General features: G+C 43.9%; 1 protein-coding gene across 2 annotated transcripts in view; it reads left to right on the top strand.

Annotated features, from left to right (window-relative positions):
• The window catches only part of USP13 (ubiquitin specific peptidase 13), a gene marked incomplete at both ends in the record, with an annotated part of 53,663 nt that extends 46,134 nt beyond the window's left edge, over positions 1–7,529 (top strand). Inside the window, 8 exons of one of the 2 annotated variants that reach the window (XM_082319534.1) lie at positions 215–303; positions 680–802; positions 2,274–2,300; positions 3,053–3,196; positions 4,195–4,361; positions 4,870–5,032; positions 6,681–6,765; positions 7,436–7,529. In XM_082319534.1, the coding sequence (XP_082175660.1) occupies positions 215–303; positions 680–802; positions 2,274–2,300; positions 3,053–3,196; positions 4,195–4,361; positions 4,870–5,032; positions 6,681–6,765; positions 7,436–7,529 (892 nt within the window). Of the gene's footprint in view, positions 1–214; positions 304–679; positions 803–2,273; positions 2,301–2,953; positions 3,197–4,194; positions 4,362–4,869; positions 5,033–6,680; positions 6,766–7,435 lie in introns of both variants that reach the window. The other variant, XM_082319533.1, reaches the window with a different exon arrangement.
• Positions 7,530–20,068: the final 12,539 nt, after the last annotated feature.

The raw sequence follows: 20,068 nt of genomic DNA, 5'->3' as shown, positions 1-20,068 counted from the left end.
TGACATTCAGGCTATGAATCCATAGAAAGCTACTACCATACTTCTCCACTGTACTTGAAAACTTCTTTGTGAAATTTATGTTTATAAAATCCATCACTATTCATCTCACTCAGGGCTAAAGTTACTCGTCTCAGTGTGTATGAGGTACTGAAATCTGTGCCGCTTGTGATTTTGTTGCCTTCTTTCACTGAATTGTATTTCTTGTGCTTCCCAGGACTTCTCGTTTTGCTTCGTTTCCTGAGTATTTAGTGGTGCAGATAAAGAAATTCACCTTTGGCCTTGATTGGATACCCAAAAAGCTTGGTATGTGCCCTTTATATTTACCTTTTTCTCATTCTATCCAAGATAATCTATAAGGTGTACACACTTTGGTCTATAATGAGGACCTGGCTTGAGTCTCAGGTTTATACTGTGAAGATCCTAATTGAATCTTCTTTTTTTTAATGACAAATTAAAGCAGACTGTCAGGTCTGTGGAGTTAAAATACAGTTTCGTGTAGTCTGACCTCCGAGCTAAATTGTGCTTTAGTGTTCCGGATTTCCCAATAACCGATTTCAGGAGGAGAATCCTAGCTGTGTTTGTAGCTTGAGTACCAGAGTCCCCTCTCCGAAGGGGTAGGGTGCACCATGAGATCATTTTGCTGGATTCATAAGCTTAGCCTGTTTCTCTGCTTCTGTAGATGTTTCTGTAGACATGCCAGATTTCCTAGATATCAGCCACCTTCGGGCCAGGGGTCTCCAGCCAGGAGAAGAGGAACTTCCAGACATTGCTCCTCCCATTATCATTCCCGATGACCCAAAAGGTATTTACTGACTTCTCTCCTGATTCTTCCCTGTATTCCCCTTTCCCTCCAGCACACACTGATTCTCCTCAATCTTCACCTTTTGGAGCTATGAACAAAAAAGCAGCTCTGTGCTTCTGCAATTGAAGACTGTTACAACACCCCACAGCTTTTTTTTCCTCCCTGCTATACAACCTTAGTTCTTCCAGCTTTTCTGCTTTGATGTTTTCAGGATTTATGATTAATGCTGTTGCTCTGGACTTTCTCCAAATAATTCATATTTTTATTAAATTGCTGTGCCCAAAGATAGACAACATATTTTGTGAAGTAGATCATTATTATTATTTTCAGTGCATGCTCATGACTCCCTTTCAGTAAAGTCACTGTGCACTTCCCAGGGCCTGGTGCAGAGGACTTGGTCTCAGACCCCTACACTGGGTCTCATGATAGGTGTCAGAAGTGGAGTGGAGCATTAATCCACTCATTCTTTCCATTTGCATAAGAGGTGTTACTAAACTGCTGTTATCTTTTGAGCACTTTTGTACTAACTCTTGTCTAAAACCAGGTGATAAAGCAGTCTGGGTGATATTGTAGCTAAATCAGTCTCTCTGTTCTTGTGTACTCCCTTGTGTACCGGTATATGGTCCGTTCTGGTCAGAAGGAATTTAAAATGTGTCAGTTACTATGACTGCTTGCTGCAGGATTTTAGTGTTACAGTTCTGAGCAGATGGTCTTCTCTTCAGTTGCGGAGTTGACTTGGATAACTTGAAACATTTTGGTTCAAGGTGGAACAACAAACGCACCATGCGTGCAGAATCGATTCATTCACAGTACAACAATACTGAATACACAAAGGACTACAATTTAAGAAAAAAGCTTTCCAGGCATAAATTAAGATTGAAAATCTTATTATTCATTTTTAAATTACAAGAATTGTTAGGTTGCAGCAGGCCCTAGCAGCTGTGCATGCATGCATAGTCCACTTCTCTGGATGTATGTGGGCTGTACAGCCCATTAAAAAAGGCTCTGTCTCAAGGAGCTGATGTGTATCAGAGCAAAAGCTATGGCAAAATTCAGTTCTCTAAAGGTCTTAATTTTATCCCTTATCTGTAGGTTCCTTACCAAAGCTGGTTCTTTTTTTATCCTCTTGCTCAAGGGACTGACCTAGTTTTAGTGTAAGTGCATGGGTGACGGTACCTTATTTATAAAAAAGCAGATTCTTGCTTAAGTTGGTTTAGGTCAGCCATCAGCTATATTTCCTACTGGTTTATAGTACCAATGGCACTTTGCTCTGAGTTGAGTTGGGGAAATCACCGGGCAGAAACCTCCCTGGTCTAATTCATGGCAAAAACGTCAGGGATGTAAGCGTGAACATGCCTTGCCTGTATGAGGTCAAATGTTTCTATGACTTCAAAAACATGGAATTGTTTTTCCCGTATGAGTCTACTTGGCCTTCGTATAAGTCCTTTTCCCTGTTTTTTTCCTTTCTCAGATCGTATGACGAACCATTTCGTGGAGTGTACGTATCTCATGTTTCTGAAACTGGTATTTCAGCAGCTTAAAAAATTGTCATGCTTTTGCTCATCTAATGGCTTCTCTGTCTTCACAGAGAGGCATGGAGTATTGCCCTGCATGCTTCTACATAACAGCTGATTTTTGTACTTGTTCAGCATTTACTTGCATGTGTGCAGGACTCTTTAAGAGGCTGTAGTAGCATCAGTGTAGCCAGAATATGAGCCGCGCCTCTATCTGCTGCTCATCAGCAGGATCTTGCAGTTCTGGGGGTCACCGCTGCTTGATCCTGGCTCCCTCCGGACTCTGATCTCGGCTGAAGCTGTCGGGCCCTGTCATTCAGAGATGAAGTTCAACTGGAGACTGCTAGATCCAGCAGCTGTTGTCTCTCTCACCTGTAAGATCCTGCCTTTAAGAGAGGTGATTGCTTTTGGCCGCTATCTCTAGCTAAGCTCAGCACCTAACTTCTTCACCCCTTGAAATGCAGTGGTGAATTTCTTTAATAAATAAAGTCCTGTAGGAATTCATCAAGCTTTAAGGACCTATGTAGATTACTGAGACAAAAGATTATCAGTAAGTCCATAACAAATGCTATAATGTTTTGCACGAGGCTGTTTTCTAATGGGTGTGGGTTTACTGTGGTACTAAAACAAATGCAAGAGGTGTGTATTGTAATATGTGGCACCGTGAATCACAATAAGGAATACTATACGAGGGATGAAATTAGACTTTTATATTTTAGAAGGTCCTTTCTTGTAGCTCTAGATATTGACGAGTCTTCAGTTATGCAACTGGCAGAGATGGGTTTTCCTTTGGAAGCATGTCGGAAAGCTGTGTACTATACAGGCAACCTGGGTGCTGAAGTCGCTTTCAACTGGGTCGTTGCGCACATGGAAGAACCAGGTCAGTGGTTGGAAGGTGTAAGTTAAACTCAACTCCTCGTTGTGTGTTTTGGCAGTCAGTAGAAATTTTATAATGTGCGACAGAGAAACAACGGCCCCCTTCCCCACCCCAGGAAACCTGGAGGTGTGAGTGAATTTTCCTAAGCTGCTCCTGGGATATGCGGGTCTTGACCGTTATGTGGCATCCTCTGCCTAGAAGAAGACAACAAGCCTAAGCTACACCAGAAGTACGCTCTCCTGTCCTCAGTGATGGTGTGGGCCAGCTCTCTGTTTTCCACCCTTTGGCTAGGCCTGTGCTGCCAAGGGGGAAGCTGACTTGGGACCAAGTGTAAGTACAAAGAATCCTGTGGTCCGGATGCTTTTCTTCCACATCAGCCTTCTCTAGCTCAGGCTAGAGCATTCATGCCGTACTTAGCACTTGGGCTATCTGCTGATGGACGGGGCTGCTAGATGTTCTCCACTTCCTCTGTTTCATCCATGCAAAGTTTGGACCCGTGATTCAGCACTGAGTATAGCTGAGCACTCCCTTGCCAGGGAACTCCAGATTTGGTTGAGTTCACACTTCGCTGTGGGCTTTTGTGTTGCTTGTGTAAATGGGGAATGCATTTCACTTGGGCTTAGCTGACATATTTCAGCTAGGGAATCAGTTCATTTTACATCTGTACATATATCAGCTGGGTTATTGACTGTTCTGGTGTCATCATTGCTTCCATACCGGTCTTTGCTACTTTCCTGCAGTTGTTTCACTTCCGTGGTGTGCCATGTTGTTCCAGCCTGCTCAGTATGAGTTTGTCCACCTAGATATTTTGTAATGTGCATGTTCATCTTGTTGTTTTTAAGGCCTTCTGCACATCTAAGTCCCAACTGGGCCAGTGAAATGAACTTACATTGATTTCAGGACTGCTTTTGAGGTCCTGTTTGTTGTTTGTTTGTGTTTGTTGTTGACTTTCCAGTTCAGTGAGGCAAAAGAACAAACTGATGAGTGTTTGTTTGTTCCAGACTTTGCTGAGCCATTGGTCATACCTGCGTTTGGAGAAGTTGCTTCCAGTGGAGCAGCTGCGTTTGGAGCTGTTGGGCTAGATAACCAACCTCCCGAAGAGATGGTTGCAATTATCATTTCTATGGGCTTCCAAAGGAATCTAGCAATTCAAGCGCTGAAGGCAACAGTGAGTTCCTTGAGTTATCGGTAGCACTTGGGTTTCGTTTCATATTATGTGCTTTGTGCTTGTGCATGCTCAGATGCCTTTGAAACGTGTATAAAAAGCCAGTGAGTGGATGATGCACATAGAACTATTCTGGCAAAGTGTGGGATGCCTGACTTGTCTGGGTTAGAGTGGGGAAGGTGGTTTGTGTGTTTCTCTCGAATGTTAAAATGTGGAGGAAAGTGAGGAAAACTTAGCTTCTTTTACCATCTGTTGAGAAAAAACCTGGACTATGCATCTTCAAGATGAGAACCCGGGGGCCACGGGGATTAATTGTGGGAGGATTTCTTTTCCATCTGTCAAGCTTCTGCAGAGTGCTTGTTGAATATTATTTTCCATGGAGGTAGAGTATGTATCTTACAAGTTTTAAGTGCTGTCGACCACGATCCTTACTCTGTTCAAAGGCCGGTGAATAGTAGCATGACGCCAGAGAATGTATTAAAGGCTGCTCTTCTGCTCGTTTGACTGACAGAACAATAACTTGGAGCGTGCGCTGGAATGGATCTTCAGCCACCCTGAACTCGAGGAAGAAAGCGAGCCTGCTTTGGACATGATGAATATGGAGAACAACGCTAATGCCAATATCCTTGCAGAGACAGGGTCGGAGGGACCCAGGATCAAAGATGGGTCTGGAAGTAAGTTCTCCTTCAGCTTAGAACTGGCTATCATGTTGTTGCATCACACCTACACCGTTTGTAGAACTCCTTTCTGTTTTGAAAGTAGTTATCGTGGGTTTTTTGGCCACGATCCAGACAATTTACTTCCAGTCTTGCTCTTGGGGCTGAGTCCAGCTCTGTGGGGCTGCTAAATTCTGTGGGCTGTGTTTGCTCAGGAAACTTTCCCTGGACTCACTGAATAACCTGAGTCCAAGTTTCTTGTTGCTGCAGCATATAAGTCTCTCCTGGCCTAGCTTTGCTTTTTGTTCTGTTGCTATAAGATAAAAAGACAAAAAAAAGCTAGAATGTTTAAATCTTCAGAGGCTGAGCATCCCAAAGATAACGCTGCTGTTACAGGCCACCTGAGTTTCTGTCCGCCTGTGGTCTGATAGGAGATTTGATAATCCCTTCAACCACAGTTCCTTATTCTAAATATGGCAGGTATAGCTGGTATCCTGCACGTACTGCTTTGCTGCTTTCTTTTGGTTTTTTCTTTGGGATCCTCAGTCGTACTAGTGCTAAATAAACCACAAGATGGGGCTAATGTACAGCAGCCAAAGTTGTGAAGTAGGCAAAGAACCTATTGTAAGTGTAAAAGCACTAGAGTACAAAAGCTCAGCGGTGGTTCTAACATAAGGATATCACATAACCTTTTTTGAAGGGTCTTTAGTGACCAATTCTAATAACTGCAGTATGTTCTAAACTTGTACCTCTGATCTTGACTGTAGTGGTCTTATGAAAAAAAAACAAAACCAACAGCCAATTTGATTTTAGTTTCTGTGGTTGCTGTTATTATGTAAGAACATTCATTTCTTTGTTTCTAACATTATAAAGACCAATCTTAAGTCTCTTGGAGACATGGGAAACATTGATTATCATTAGGTTAAAAAAAAGATTTGGAGTAATTATTTTTTGTGGTACTTAGCCTTTATAGACTGAGACCATTTACTGAGTGCCTGAAATCCTGATAACCAACATGATACTGTAAAATGGCTCCAGAAAGCCCTCTCCACCAAAATCCAGGCCCCTGTCTTTATGCAATATCCTGAAAGAAGGTACCCTTTTCCTTTTGGTGGTAATTTGGGTGAATGGCATGAATGGGTGGGGAGCAAGAACCAATGCTGAGTTCTCCGGAGACTCTAAGCACAAAAATCGTCCTCATATTAAAGGAAGAGGTTTCTTTCCTGTCCTTTCTTTCATGGGCTGCTGAAATTTGAACTCCTGTTTTTCCTTTGATTTATAGGGGATCTGTGATCACACTTATAGGCATAGCTAATTTGTGTGCAGAGTGAACTCCATATCTGGCACTTTCTGTGGTGCTTCTCCTTGAACTGGGAATGAATCTGCTGTTTTCTCTTTCCTGGTAGGGGCTGTGATCACAGCCCCGCTGTACGTGCACAGATCTATGTGGGTTTGACTTGGATTGGTTTGATGTTTGACGGTGAATCTGACCACTAGTTAAAGCGAGAATGTGCTGCAGTCTTAACAGAAGCTGTGTTTGGGGATGCAGAGCCTGAGTCAGGAGTGCTTAGCTGCTTCTCCAGTATTAGAAAGAAAGCTTTCCCTGGAGTCATATTGCAACATTAGCGATAAAAGACTTATGGTCCCATTTGTATTTCTTAAACAGGATACGAGCTGTTTGGGTTCATCAGCCACATGGGAACATCCACGATGAGTGGCCACTACGTTTGTCATCTCAAAAAAGAAGGAAGGTGAGTGGAACTGGGAGAGAGACACAAGGATGAGCGAATGTTTTCTTGGAAGCGTGCGTCTGTACAGAGCAGGGTGCCTAGTCATGGCAGACAAAACGTGCATGTCATTACCATGTATACATTTCCCGCCAAAGAAATGAAGATTGTTACAGATTGTAGATGCAATGAGTCAGTTCTGATTCTGCTGAGGTCTATGCTGAAATGTACCATCGGCTCTCCTATGCTTGCTGTTCCAAATCTCTGTTTGTTTTGGGGCATCAGTTCTGTATCTGGCTTTGTTTATCTGAGCTTCCCCCAACTTCCTTTCATTCCCCATCAATAGAAATGCATCAAACTATGGGCTGATACTAGTATGGGTAGTACTGCGGTGCTGATCTTGGCTGTGGTTTTGATATGCTCCTATTATTTGGTATTATTTGGCATTGGAAGTCCCTGATTTTCCTTCATTTGAACTGTAACTACACATTCTTCTGCACGTCCCTCTTCCTTTTCAGTTCCTGACTCTGACAGTAAATCTGCTTCAGCTGTTTCTCTGATCTTTTGTTCCTGTTGCAATGCCTGATTTTAGATTTTAAGCTCTTTGAAGTTTGGGTCGGAGAAGCCCCTCATAAACTTGTGATGCTTTTTATACACATGGAATGTAATCAGTGTTGTTTTCATTTCATTTCAGATGGGTGATCTACAATGACCTTAGAGTCTGCGCCTCAGAACGACCTCCCAAAGACCTGGGCTACATTTATTTTTACCACAGGATACCAAGTTAGGCCTCAAATCTGTTACCTGGCCTTAAGAAGCCATACGCCTTTTTAACCTGCCCAAAAAAGTGTACAATGAAAAAGAAAATCTAAAACCAACGAAAGACCCCTAACCCTTGGACTGCCAAAAGGAAAGGAAACCGTGGGATGTTTATAGTTTATTTAAAAACAGTCATTTGATGCCGCCTTAAGTGTTAGAGGGAAAATTTCTATTAGGTGATGTATAGTAAGTACGTTGTTTTAAATTTATACACCTTAAAGGATACCTTAAGACCATGCAGATTACTGGTGGAGTTTGCAGCTAGTATGTGGAAAAACCAGAAGTTTCAGTGTTGAACAAAACCAGCGCGGTTCAGCCCAGATCCTGCCTGTTCTGTCCATGCCTCTGTTGAAGACGACGAAGAAATATTTGCATCTTTGGTAACTGGGAGGCAGTGTTTTCAACCAGAGTCCAGACCACTTAGAGAAATGATATCGCATACGAAGTTGGAGGGAGGGGGTGTGCGAGCATTCTTCAAAGCAGAATGTCTTATTTGAGAAATTATTTTCAGTACGGTGAGAAAAGTCAGCTAAAGTTACATCTGTTGGAATTCAGGTTTATGGTATTTTGGTTTGCCTTCTTGATGCATAAGCCTAAAACTAATGGAGACGGAAGCAATCTCCTGACAGTGACCTGTACATTTTCTGCCAAAGAGAAATAGTAGATTTTATTTTTGCAGTCATAGGTTTCTTCATCTTCTCTTAAATGTTTGTTTTGCAAGTTATTCCAACAGATTCAGGATTACAGATGGCTAAAAGAAGCAGACTTTCTGACTATAAAATTAAATGCATACCCTCAGGAAAGGCAAGGCTATTATTTAATTTTTTTCTTATGAAGGAGGTGAAGAAGGGGTTAATGGCCCATTACATTTATTTCAGGGAAATTTGCATCTAGACCACTCACATTCCAGCTGAAATCAACTCCCTGACAAAGTACTCACAGTGCAATTCTGCTTTCTGCCAAAGATTGCTTAAATATTTAGTTCCATCCATGAGTGGGGGAAATGGCTTAGTAAAATTGCTGATTTATTGATTTGCCCCCCTCTCCTCCCTTAAAAAAAACAAACAAACAAACAAACTGAATGATAAACAAGAACAACAACAAAAAAAAAACAAACAAAAAAACCCCCACTTTGAAACAAAGTTTCAGCTTTCTGAAAACTTGCAAACACACCAATAATCTGATCTCTTCAGCAGGCACCTTCTACAAGGGGGTTGTATCTCTGATGGGGGGGTAGGTAGGGGCTGGCCTTTCCTGTCCTTTATTTTTGGGGTGTTATTTCAGTTTGTGTCACATGCAAGAATATATATGTGGGTTTTTAAATTGTATTTGAAAACACTAATTCAATACAATGGTGAGTGCAAAAATACAATGGTGAGTGCAAAACCTTTCACGATTCCAAAAGCCCCCGAAGGTTCACAGTGTTGGCCACTGCTTAGAGACTGTTGCTGGAGTTGCCTCATATAATCTTACTGAGCCCTCAAAATAAATTGGAACAGTCAAAAAATAGAAAAAAATCCTCCTTACAGGGTGCAAGAGAGGCAGGGAGGTGTAATTACATTTTCTCTGCAGTCAGTGCCTGCAAGTTTAATAGCAAAATTCAGGCAGCTACACACTATAGACGAGAACCCAAATTAAAAATCGGGTTATGAGTAGGGCATTTTATTTTTTTCCAGCGTTTGGAGAAAAATAGTTCTCCCTCTGGTCATATAGCCTCATGCAGAGCCAAAAAACACTGTTGATTTTTGGTTTTTTTTGGTTTTTTTAAAAACAGGTTTTGATCTTAAAAGATTATGAGATAAATTCTAGTGCAATAATTCTGTAGAGTGTAAACGGTGCCTAATTGCTGGGAAAGCTTCCTGCACGCAGTGCTCTTACTGACACAAAAGAACAGCGTCCTGGCACATCAGTGAGTGGCTCCTGGGAGATTCAGCTGCCTTGTAATCATTGAGCCACCAGTTCTGGGCAAAATAAAAGCTGCCAGTAATTTTTTTCCTTCTTCCAGGTTTTGAGTATTTGTGTATTTCACCAGAAAATGCCAGACTTGAAAATGGGATCAGCAAATTATGCAGTGATACATCTATTTAAAGTGAAGGAACAGTATACTTCTGTATATCTGTGGTTTTGAATGCCCAGTTATATACAAAGAAATTCAACACAACAGCTTCCCTCTTGCCTCGTGAGCTCAAAGGGCTGTTTGTAAACGAACAAGATCGGCTGGCCACTACATTTTTATTTTGAAACCTCAGGTAAATAAAGAGTTGTTCCCATGTTCATTGTTAAACTGGAAACGTGGCTGGTCTCGTAGGACTAAGGATGGAGCTTGGACTCTTGCAAACCATTTGTCCGGTACATCCTAAAACTGGGATGGCTGTGGGACTGGCTGCTGTCAGTCGGAGGCACACTGGGAAGGCTGGCAGGTGATAAACTGGAAATGGTAAATGAAAGGGGAGAGCCACTGGCTGGCTGCCACCGGTGAGCCGTACAGCTCGGCTTCTGAAAGGCTTCTCAGTTCCTCGCTCTCGGGTGCTGCCTGCCGAAACTGCCGCGGGGGTCAGGAGCGCGGGCGGCAGTTTAGGGGAAAGGCTTACGGATCTTCTGAAATTTAGTACTTGAAAATATGTTAGAGTTCTTCAGCTGTTTGAGGAATTACCATCTCCCAAAGTAGCGGCTTCCCTCCTTTTTCAAATGGCCAGTTAAGTCATCTCACTTTTGCGATGGGATATGTGTGAAGAACATCGTGAATCTGGAGGAGCAGGGTGTAAACTCCTGACTCTTCAGTCTAATGTGGGGGAGAGGAGTTTGGGTTTTTTGGTGTTTGTTTTTTGTTTTTTTTTGCTTGTTTTTTTTTTTTTTTTAAACTTCAGCATGAAGAAGCCGCAATCAGACTGACTGAATAGATGACTTAATTTAGCAGGCTTTGCCTGCTAGAATTTGTATGCACGTAATTGTGCCGGGCCAGGCCTCAGTGCGCGACCTGGGCAGTGGCTGGTGGGGAAGCTCCGCGTGGCCGGGTACCGACATCACTGTCGGGGTTAGGTGTGCTGAGAGCCTCTTGACAAAAACGGGGGAGGAAGAAAAATCACTGTGAGCTGTTTGCGACAATCTAACCTGAGAATTACGGCAAGCCAGGCAGCAAATAACGCTCTTGTTTCTCGCACTGATTTTTACTTTTTCATATGATACGTTTAGGTTAGGAGAGTGGAAGGAAGAAAACCTCAAGATCTTTTCCCCTCTCATTCCTAGCAGCATGACTCAGAGATCAATCTCCAGTCTCCAAAACACATGTAGACACAAACTCCTATTTAATCTTCCTAGCTAAAATATAATTAGGATAAAAAATTAATTTATTCAAAGCTATGGTTTAAAAACAAGCCTAGATGTTTCTGGACTCCTATCACGTGTCGTTCTGCTGGGTTCAGTGGTATTACCTCTGACTTTGGTGTAACTGAAAGCAGCGTCAGTCCATTTTCTTTGATTCAGGCAGCCTCCCCTGGGTCGTAGCGCGCGTTCTGAGTACGGATGCGACCAGAGCTCGTGCGATTGTTTTAAAAGCATCTCCAATTCATTCCTTTTGTTCTCCATCCTGGCAGCAGCCATTTTTATCTTCTGTGCTGTTTTCATGCATTGAAAGACTATGCAAAATATGTAACTGGATATAACTTTTTATTCTTTTCCCATTGCCCTTCCTACCTTAATGGCTGAGATCAGTTTCTGATTTCTGTTCACTCTTCAGCGGTTTTACTGTTGTATCCTGGAAGCGTCTGTACTGGTTTTACTTTGCACCATTCGGGGTTGTTTGCTTGGAGCACTGTTAACATTTTGGAGAGTATTTGTCTGAGATGAGAAAGGTTGTGAAGGACGTTGTTGCAACTGTTTTAAATTAAAAAGAAATATTCTCACATCTTTTGACTGTGTGGATTCTTGCTTCTTTCTTTCCTGTCTGAATGGAAGAGGAATAGACTGAGTACGTTTTGATGCTCCCTCTTTTCTGACTCTTTGTGGTCATGTTTGGTGTTTTACTTAAAAAAACCTGCATAGGGAACAGAGAGGTTTGTGAGAGTCTTGATTTCTTGTGACTTGTGGCACTTCTATGGATGGAAAGAAAATAAAATCAAAATCCCCAAGCCCTGAGTAGATATAAAACACGGCAAAAATAGAAAATGAGATTTAAACTAAGATTAGTTTTTTGTTTTTAACTTTTAAGCCAGTTGATGTTCTTTGAACACAAGAGTTTGCAATGTTCATGTGGAAGAGTGTTGCCATTTCACCCCCAAATTCCTGCTGTTCAGTCATCATTTTATCTCGGTCTGTAACTCCTCATACTCATTTAGAAACGCGACTTGCTGTGCAGTAAAGGAGAAGTCCTTTTTCCTCATGTGTAAGGGCTTTACGTAGCAGCGTGACCACTGGGACTCCTTGGTAGATGCAAGAATAGCCCAAAAACGACGACTGAGGGATGGCAGCCCTTTCATCCTTGTATAGCATCCTGGGACCAGGCGCTGGAGGAGAGGTAAGAGGTGAACCTACCGGGCTACGAGGGAGATTTCCTGACATGCAAGTAGAGGCCGTCTGGAGTGTTGAATGATAAGACAGGTAAAGACGGTTCAGCTCCTGAAGTCCAAATTTAATGATCTGTTTCAGTTTCTTTTCTATCACAGACGTCCTTTGTGACCGCGGCAAGTCACGCCACGCTGTGTTTACGCCACTCGTAGCAACTGGAAGAGGTGGGAGAACGTGGCTCCTTGTGCAAGCTCAAGGGCCCTGTTCAGACTTTGCGCAAGAATTTCTTGTACGGGATTCGTGCCCGCTGGCTTTCGCAGACTGCCCGTGGAAGGCGGGACTGGCTCACTGGCAAGCGAGCACCCCCCGGCCCCTGCTCCCCCCCGCTGCAGGGGAAGTAACGCCCCTCTGTCCCGCGGGCGTGCTCCGGGATAGCAGGGGTAGGGGAGGCACTGGCAGCTGGGGTGAGAGACGAGTGCCATAAAAACACTGTAGACAGACAGTGCGTGGCTGACAGCTGGTGTGGAGCAGGCGATGGCGCTTTCAGACTTCTTTACCAGTATCCTTCCCAGCGATTCCTTTTGAGCAGTTTTATACGTAGGATTTGGCACTAACGCTTTTCTCCCAACCACTCTCTTTGGCTCCAGGACTGCAGCGCTGTGTCCCTGGTCCCTGTCCGCTACAGAGCACGTAACTAACGGGCATTCCTGCTGCTGCTTTGTTGGTGCGTTTGAGCAGCAAGAACAAAACTAACCTTAACATCTCCTGGCAAAACGTGCCAGTGGCAAGAGCACGTGTTACTTGCATCCGAAGGGTTAGTGTGTTTTTAGTGTCTGTTCCCTTTTCTTCTTTAGTAGAAAAAACATTTAGTAGAAAAGCAAGCGTTCCTCTTTAGTATGGTTAAAGCCACAGGCAGCAGTTGGCTTTTCTGACAGCTTTCCTTCTACAGGCAAGCTGTGGCTGTATCCCTGGGTTTGGTTCGGAGCAGCCCCCGTGTCCCTTGAGCGTCAGCCTCCAGGTCGGTGCCCGCGGTGCCCTGCTGTGTCGGTAGCCCCCCGCAGCCGTGAGGGTCGCAGCGCCCGCGCTGGCTGCCATCCCTTCTGCCCGCAGCGGGGCACGGGGGTCCCGCGGCCCTCTCGCGTCCGCTCGTGTCAGCGTCCCGTGGCAAAAGTATGAAGTGATGTCATTTCTGCTCTGTCAGCTCTTCACCTCGTGCCGTGACAGCCAAAACTGAAACGCACCGCCAGGCAGCTCCCGCTGCGGTTTACGGGAAGTCGCTTGAATGACGATTTCACTCGCTGAAAGTTGGCTTTGTTTTTTCAGAAAGATCGTGTTCTAATATTATTACTTCTGTCTTAATTTTGAGGTGTGCAGTTGCATGATCTTCAGGAGAAATTCTGATCTACTTTTTTTCCCCCTCTTTCATCATACGGAGTGTATGCGCAAAATCCTTTGGGCCAGACCTCAGCGAGTATAAATTCCAGTTGTAAGTATAACTGATCAACATGTTGAGATAAAAATAAATTACAAAAATAACTTTGCCTCAGAGTAACGATGAATTTATGAAAAATGTTTGGTAATGAAAAAAGCCTCTTCTGGGCTTAATTTTTAAGCCGAGAAGCATGTTCACACCGTAAACAACAGGATAGAAGGCCTCATTAAAAAAAAAATCCTTTATTTTACTTGGAGAAGGAGGACCCTCCTTTCAGTTCAAGTAACTATAGTCAAGACCACTTTGAAATTGAAAAGAGATTTTGAAATATTTGAAGCCACAGACAAAGTTTATTTTTAAAACATATTTAAAAATTGCACAGTTATAAATACAGGTAAATAAATACAATTTAATATGTGGAAAAGAACCCAAGGAAGGCATGCTTCCGTTACAGTACAAAAATACTACATTAAATGTGGTGCTCTGCAAATAGCAATCTATGACCTTAATAAATTTAACACATCCAGTATGCACATCGTTCGTTTTTGAGGAAATAGATTGTTTTAAAGAGCAGTGCAAGGAAACATCCAATTAAAGCATCAGTAAACTACACGTCTGTGTTTAATATTATACACAGCTGATAATGCACTAAGTATACAGAGGCCAAGTCACCTGTAGTAAGAAACTCATCTTTTACTCCGTGTGTAGTTACAGACTCAGATTCTCAGTCTGGGCCAGTCTGAACCTTTGTAACGGAATGTAAACCTTCAGGCGTAGGGCTGAACTCCCGCCTCGCTGCCGAGCCTCGCGCCCACGCTTGGCGATCGCCACCAGAAGTTAAGTGAGCACGTAAGTCCTCGCCGCAGCAGGGCTCTTCAGACGGCCCAGGCGAAAGTATCTGCCAGCCCCGTGGTCTCCTCTTTCTCGTACGTTGGCTTAAAAATAAAGCCAAAAAACTGATGCAAGATTGCAAAGGTTTTCAAACAGTTTACAGCATATAGAAGAAGCCGCACAGAATGCCTCTCAAAACTATATTGGTTTAGTTTGCTCTAGATATGTTATACTCTGATATATAAAATATATTTATAAATGTTTTGATTTTTCTGAATTTACAATAGATTACTGATATTAAAAAGGCTATTTAAATTAAAGTTTTGGCCAATGTCGGTGGCATTCTGTAAATGTGGAAGGGGAAAAAAGATCAAAGCACATCAAGTCTCGACCATGCAAGCTTGCTCAACGGGCTGTCACGTGTGCGAGCGTTTGTAAAGTCCCGGGTTATTTTAGGAAGCCTTCGATTCCTGCTCTCTTTCCCATGCCTGATACCTATCGCTTTGGGGGCTGAGGCTCTGAAGCTTTCTGTGGATTCTGTGTCGTGCTGGTTTGTCGTTTTGCCTAGGTTTGTTCAAGTGTCAGCGATCCCTTCGTGCATGGCGCTCCTTTTCTCTGATTTATTTCACCAGTCCAAAAACAGTAGAACTATAATGAAGGAATCTGATTTCTAGCCTAGATAAGGTTTGAGTAGTAGATAATACTGGATTGCATACCCACTGTTGTTTTGTTTTGTTTTTCCCCACAATGTGCAGTGCATTTTGCTTATCTCTTTTATCTGTGAATACTCAGTATTTTATAAACGTTTAGTACATAAATTCACTGTACAGACTGCTAAGCTGACAACACTGGGGGCCAGAAATCTCAGTTTTTCAACTGTGCAGGTTATTCATGCGAAGTAACTAATATGTCTCATTTTGCAGATGCACGTTTAGGCAAGAGAGATCTACGACCAATTTATGTTTCGCTCCGATTCTCCCTGGCTCTGACGGGCAATGGTTTAGGCCTCAGGCTTTGCCTCTGGGGCCACCAGTAATGTTATCAGTTATTACTTCTGTCGTGGTGGCTTTTGTGCTACGGAGGCCCGTGCTCTCTGGGTGTTCATAGCATCGCCTGGCTGATCTGTTGGGGTTCCCAGGCTCCTCCTTTTCATCTGACAGGCCCAAGTTTTCTATATTGGCTCGTTAGCTCTTCATGCTTAACGATGTTCTGAGCTTTCAGCTGAGTTAAGTGCCTGCAGCTGAAATCAGTGGATGCAGCAGATACTCAGACCCTGTCAAGTTTTACATCTACATGTTTCAAACAGGACAGTCGGACGCTGAGCTGCCTTCAGAGCCAGTGGGCAAGTCTGAAAAGCCCGGCCCGGTAAGTGGAGACAGAGGCAATACTTGTTGCCCTGGGTCTGGGAATCTGTTTCTCTGGTTTGGTGCTGTCTGGTTGGGACTAGAGAAGAAAATGTGAGAATCCAAACAGCCAGCTTCGCTGTGCAAGCTGCGCACATTTAGCTTTTTAATTCTTAAGCGGATACTAAAACATGTCTGGAAAAGCTGTTACTACAGATGTCTGTCATTAATTAAACCCTCGAAGCAAACATGAGATCCGCAACACACAGTGATTTCTAAGGAGGGGATTTAACAAGGGCTCTGCGTTTGGCCTAACCCGTTCCAAATAACGTGAACAACTCCGTTTTGAGTTTGGCAGCTGCAAAGTACTTTTAAAACATCCCATAGAAGATACCAGTCAATGGTTTAAAAATACCCTATGGGTGGGCTTCTGCATGCATTGTGTAAGCATCTCCTCAAGTGGCACTGCTGCATGCTTTGTGTTGGTATTTCAGCGTCTTAGCTGGTAATGGAGTGGCATGCAGTATTGTCACGTGAGGTGGTGTCATTTGAACCTCCCCCTCGGTATTTTTACAAGTCTGTGATTTATCAGATCATAAGAAAATACCATTAGATACAGATATGGGTATGTGTTTACCTGAAGATCAAATCGATTCCTCAAACTGATATAAACCTGTCTGTTGCAACACGGTTTCTCGAGTCATTGCAGTTTAAAGAGACCAGCAAGAAACGAGCCTGTTGCTTTCATCGCAAAGCCTCGCTCCGTAGATACTCACTTTGGTTTCAGTGCCGGCTCGGCGTGCGCAGCGGTACCGGAGGCCAGCCCTCGTCCGGCAGCTGAATACGTGCACAGGAGCTGATCCTGCAAAGCGCCGAGCACTCCTGCGAAGCCTACAGACTTCAGTGCTCAGCAGCTTGATGGATCAGACTTACACGTCATACATATTCCTACGCTTTGCAGAGGGACAGTCACAAGCTGGGGTTAGGAAAGCGTTTTTTAATTGCATGAAATAGAAAAGAAAAGAAAGACTGAAAAACTTGGAATCAATTACCCGGCAGTGGTAAATCGCCTCTGGAGAAAGAGGGGAGCGACAAGAAGGGGAAACAGGGGTGGGAGATGATGCTAAACCATTGCAGCGCTCTAATCTGGCACCACCCCATAGATGCTGGGCAGTTGTAATCCTGGAATGTCTGACTCTCTCCTCTGCTGAAATTGCTAGTCGCTCTGTAAAACTGCGTCCTTCCTTAGACCTGAGCGACCTTGTGTTCGGGTGTTACCTTCCAGTTTAGGGAGGTGGTGACCTCAGCACGCAGTCTGTGGGAGAGCGGCCCCCCGCTCTCAGGTGGTGCCATCCCGTGCGATGGCTGTTACTGGCCCATCTTCCTTCCTTGCACACCCGGGCAAGTCAGGCTGACGGGAGGCTTTGACTCGGTCGAGCTCCCCGGGAGCACCGGGAACGGGACCCAGATTTCGTGTCTCTCACTCCCAGGCTCAATCTGCTACCGTTCAGCAGCCGCCTTGTTTATCCTGCCTCCCGCTCGGTTAGAAGTGCGCGCAGGGGCGTTAACGTGCTGCAGCCTCCTCGCGTGTTCCCTCGGGCTGATTCAGGCAAATACGCGTGCTTGCCACTGACTAGTTAAGAAATACCGTGAGGAGGTCAGATCACAGCTGTATGTAATCCTGTCTTCTGCACCGACGGAGCTCGGCAGCGGGGGCTGAAGGAGGACGATAAAGCCCAGGATCTTGAAGAAGTCCCCAGAAGTAACAAGAGCTGCTGAGCCCGGGCTGTTAGGAGCGAGGTGAGCCCAGTCACCGGCCGCTCTCCCACACGGAGCAGGCCAGAACTGCTGTCTCGCGTGAGAGACGTGCCGCCGGCCCCTGCAAGCCTGCCTGCTTTAGTCGTTCCCTCGCGCAGCGTCTCGGTCGGTGGCGTGTGGTGAACTGGCCATAGGCTATCTAAGACAGTAGAGAACAGGCGGGATAATCCCCGACAGTGTGCACAATCTCTTTAGGTAGGCTTTGTAGCCTGCGTCCCGTACAGCAGAACTGCAGGGCTTGTGATGATGTCCTTCGAAAAGTATAAAAATAAAGCTCCTGAACAGCTAATTCCTCAGGATAAGCGCTGATTATCCTACGCCACGGCACAGAGGATATTGTAGAAGAACTTGTGTAGTGACAGGGCATCAAGCAAAATCTAAGCCCATATGCCTTTGCTTTACAGCCTCTTCTCAAAGCTGCCTCCCTTCTCTTTTATCACTTTCCAGATTCAATTGCACTGCACCTTCTGCTCTGCCTTATCAATAAAGAGCTGCCATCACACATCGCTGTCAAAGCAAAAGAGCAAACTGTTGTCAGCAGATATGCACACAGCAGCCCACTGAGCTACAGTGACATTCCCAGTCAGTCCCTGATAGCCAGTCCTTAGAGAAAGTTGCAGGAATCGGTTATGAAACGCTTGATAGATAAATAGGAATATATATGGAGACAATGAATCAATAAAGCACTATTAAAAAAAAAAAAATCCTGTAGCTCTTTCAGCATCTCTATTCTGTGGGAGAGAGTGAGGGGTAAGCCTTTTATTTTTTTAATGAGAATTGATTATTTTTATTTAAGAAACTATAGTTGGTGATTAGATGCAGTGATTACACTGTCCTACATGGAATTTTCCTTTAAGTGGTTGCTCAAAATAACAGACAGCTGCAAGAAGCTTTAGGTTTGTCCTGGTGAAACTGTCCCATTCCCGCAGCGCTGCTTTCCCTGCGATCTGTGCGCTTGGATTTTTTCTTCATCCAGCTGATCGAGCTGGATTGTTCTTTTAATGCTCTTTATAGGAAACGTGCTATTGTCCCACTTGCCAGTCGCTACCCTGCACATTGAATTCCTGACCACAGATCAACACAGTAGCCACCTAATTACACTTTTTATCTCTCACTATTTAGGAAAAACACTAAAACTATCCGCAATTGAAAATTACATCCTTAAAAGTTTCTGTTCCTGTCCTGTATTGACACATTCACCTTGAGCTAAACGTGTTCGACGGTAGCTGGATCAATCCGTTCATCGTGGGGCGGCGTACTGCCCCAGGACAGCTCCCCACGCAGCCCGTCCGGGAAGGTTCAGATGGTGTGTATGTATATACATCTTTACGCAGCTACGAATACCGATGTTATCTAGGGATTTAGTCTGCTATCATGGAGGTCACTGAGACTTTTGCTACTGCTTGCCGTAACAGCAGGATCAAATTTTAGTCTCAATCCTACGAGCATTATGTAGACCCCCTTTTTTCAGGGAAAATTCTCCCGTGAGCACGGTCTGTAGGCATTAACTCCTATGAAGGCTTTTCTTTATTTGCAATAAAGATCTGTGGCTTACTATGTTCTGAAATGACACAATTCACATACAACATGTATGTGCATGCACATGCATGTATGTGCGTCGTACCTGATGGATGCATAATAGAATAATCTTTCTAATAGATATTGCAGTTTATACTGTATTTGCATTTTTTAAACGTAAGAATATTGAAAACCCTCTCATCACATTTCAGGAAATATTTGGTCCTTTACGCCAACAAGGCTATCCTGTACATTCCGTTGTTAGTAACTAAAATAAAAGCATAGCGCTATTTTACAAAAAGAAAGATTAAAGTGCATAAGTACATAGATAGGTGCAGACCCTGCTTTGAGCTCCTCTGAAGCAGACATACGCTGTCCAAGATCAGGGATGGCTGGTTTAAACAGCAACGGTTCTAGTGCAAGTGACCACTTGGGCCGGCGACGCTGGGCCTTCCCATACGTGCGTGGCCTAATCCCATAGACCCCCATGGCCAGTATTCCTCTTCCCGCTGCCCGTGGTTTACAGTTCCGCGGGCCTGCAGAATCGGGCCCAAGTTAATCAAGGTACCTTTGGACACAAAACTGTCCTTGACTGCCAACTAAGAAGTATCTTCAAAACAAAAGACATCCATTTTACATGCATCTATTTTCAGAGCTATGTTAAAAATGGACCTTGAGAAGACTTTTCAACAAAGAAACCGAGGGACAGGGAATCCGCGTTGTAGGGCAAAGGGATGTCAGCGTAGTGCGATGAGCTACTAAGCAGGTTCCTTGGATGCATTGCTTGCCATTCTACTGTGCGATAATGATTATCTAGGTTTGTTCTTAATATATTTTTCTTTGTATAGCTGTGTATATATAGAGAGAAATAGCTTGTATGGGATGAAGATTCTTCAGAAATGGCCATTTCGTCTAGTTCAGGGCTTTGTCAGATTAGCGGCAGCTCATTTCAATCCTTTGAGTTTGAATTTATTTACAATATTTTGTGCTTTTGAACTTTTCCTTTTTGAATAATGTCCGAGAGAATTCCCCTACTGATCTACAGCCATGATCTTTTGGAAAA

Source organism: Platalea leucorodia (assembly GCF_965183815.1).
Source record: "Platalea leucorodia genome assembly, chromosome: 8".
In the NCBI taxonomy this organism is placed as follows: Eukaryota; Metazoa; Chordata; class Aves; order Pelecaniformes; family Threskiornithidae; genus Platalea; species Platalea leucorodia.
This window is presented reverse-complemented; position numbering and strand designations above follow the sequence as displayed.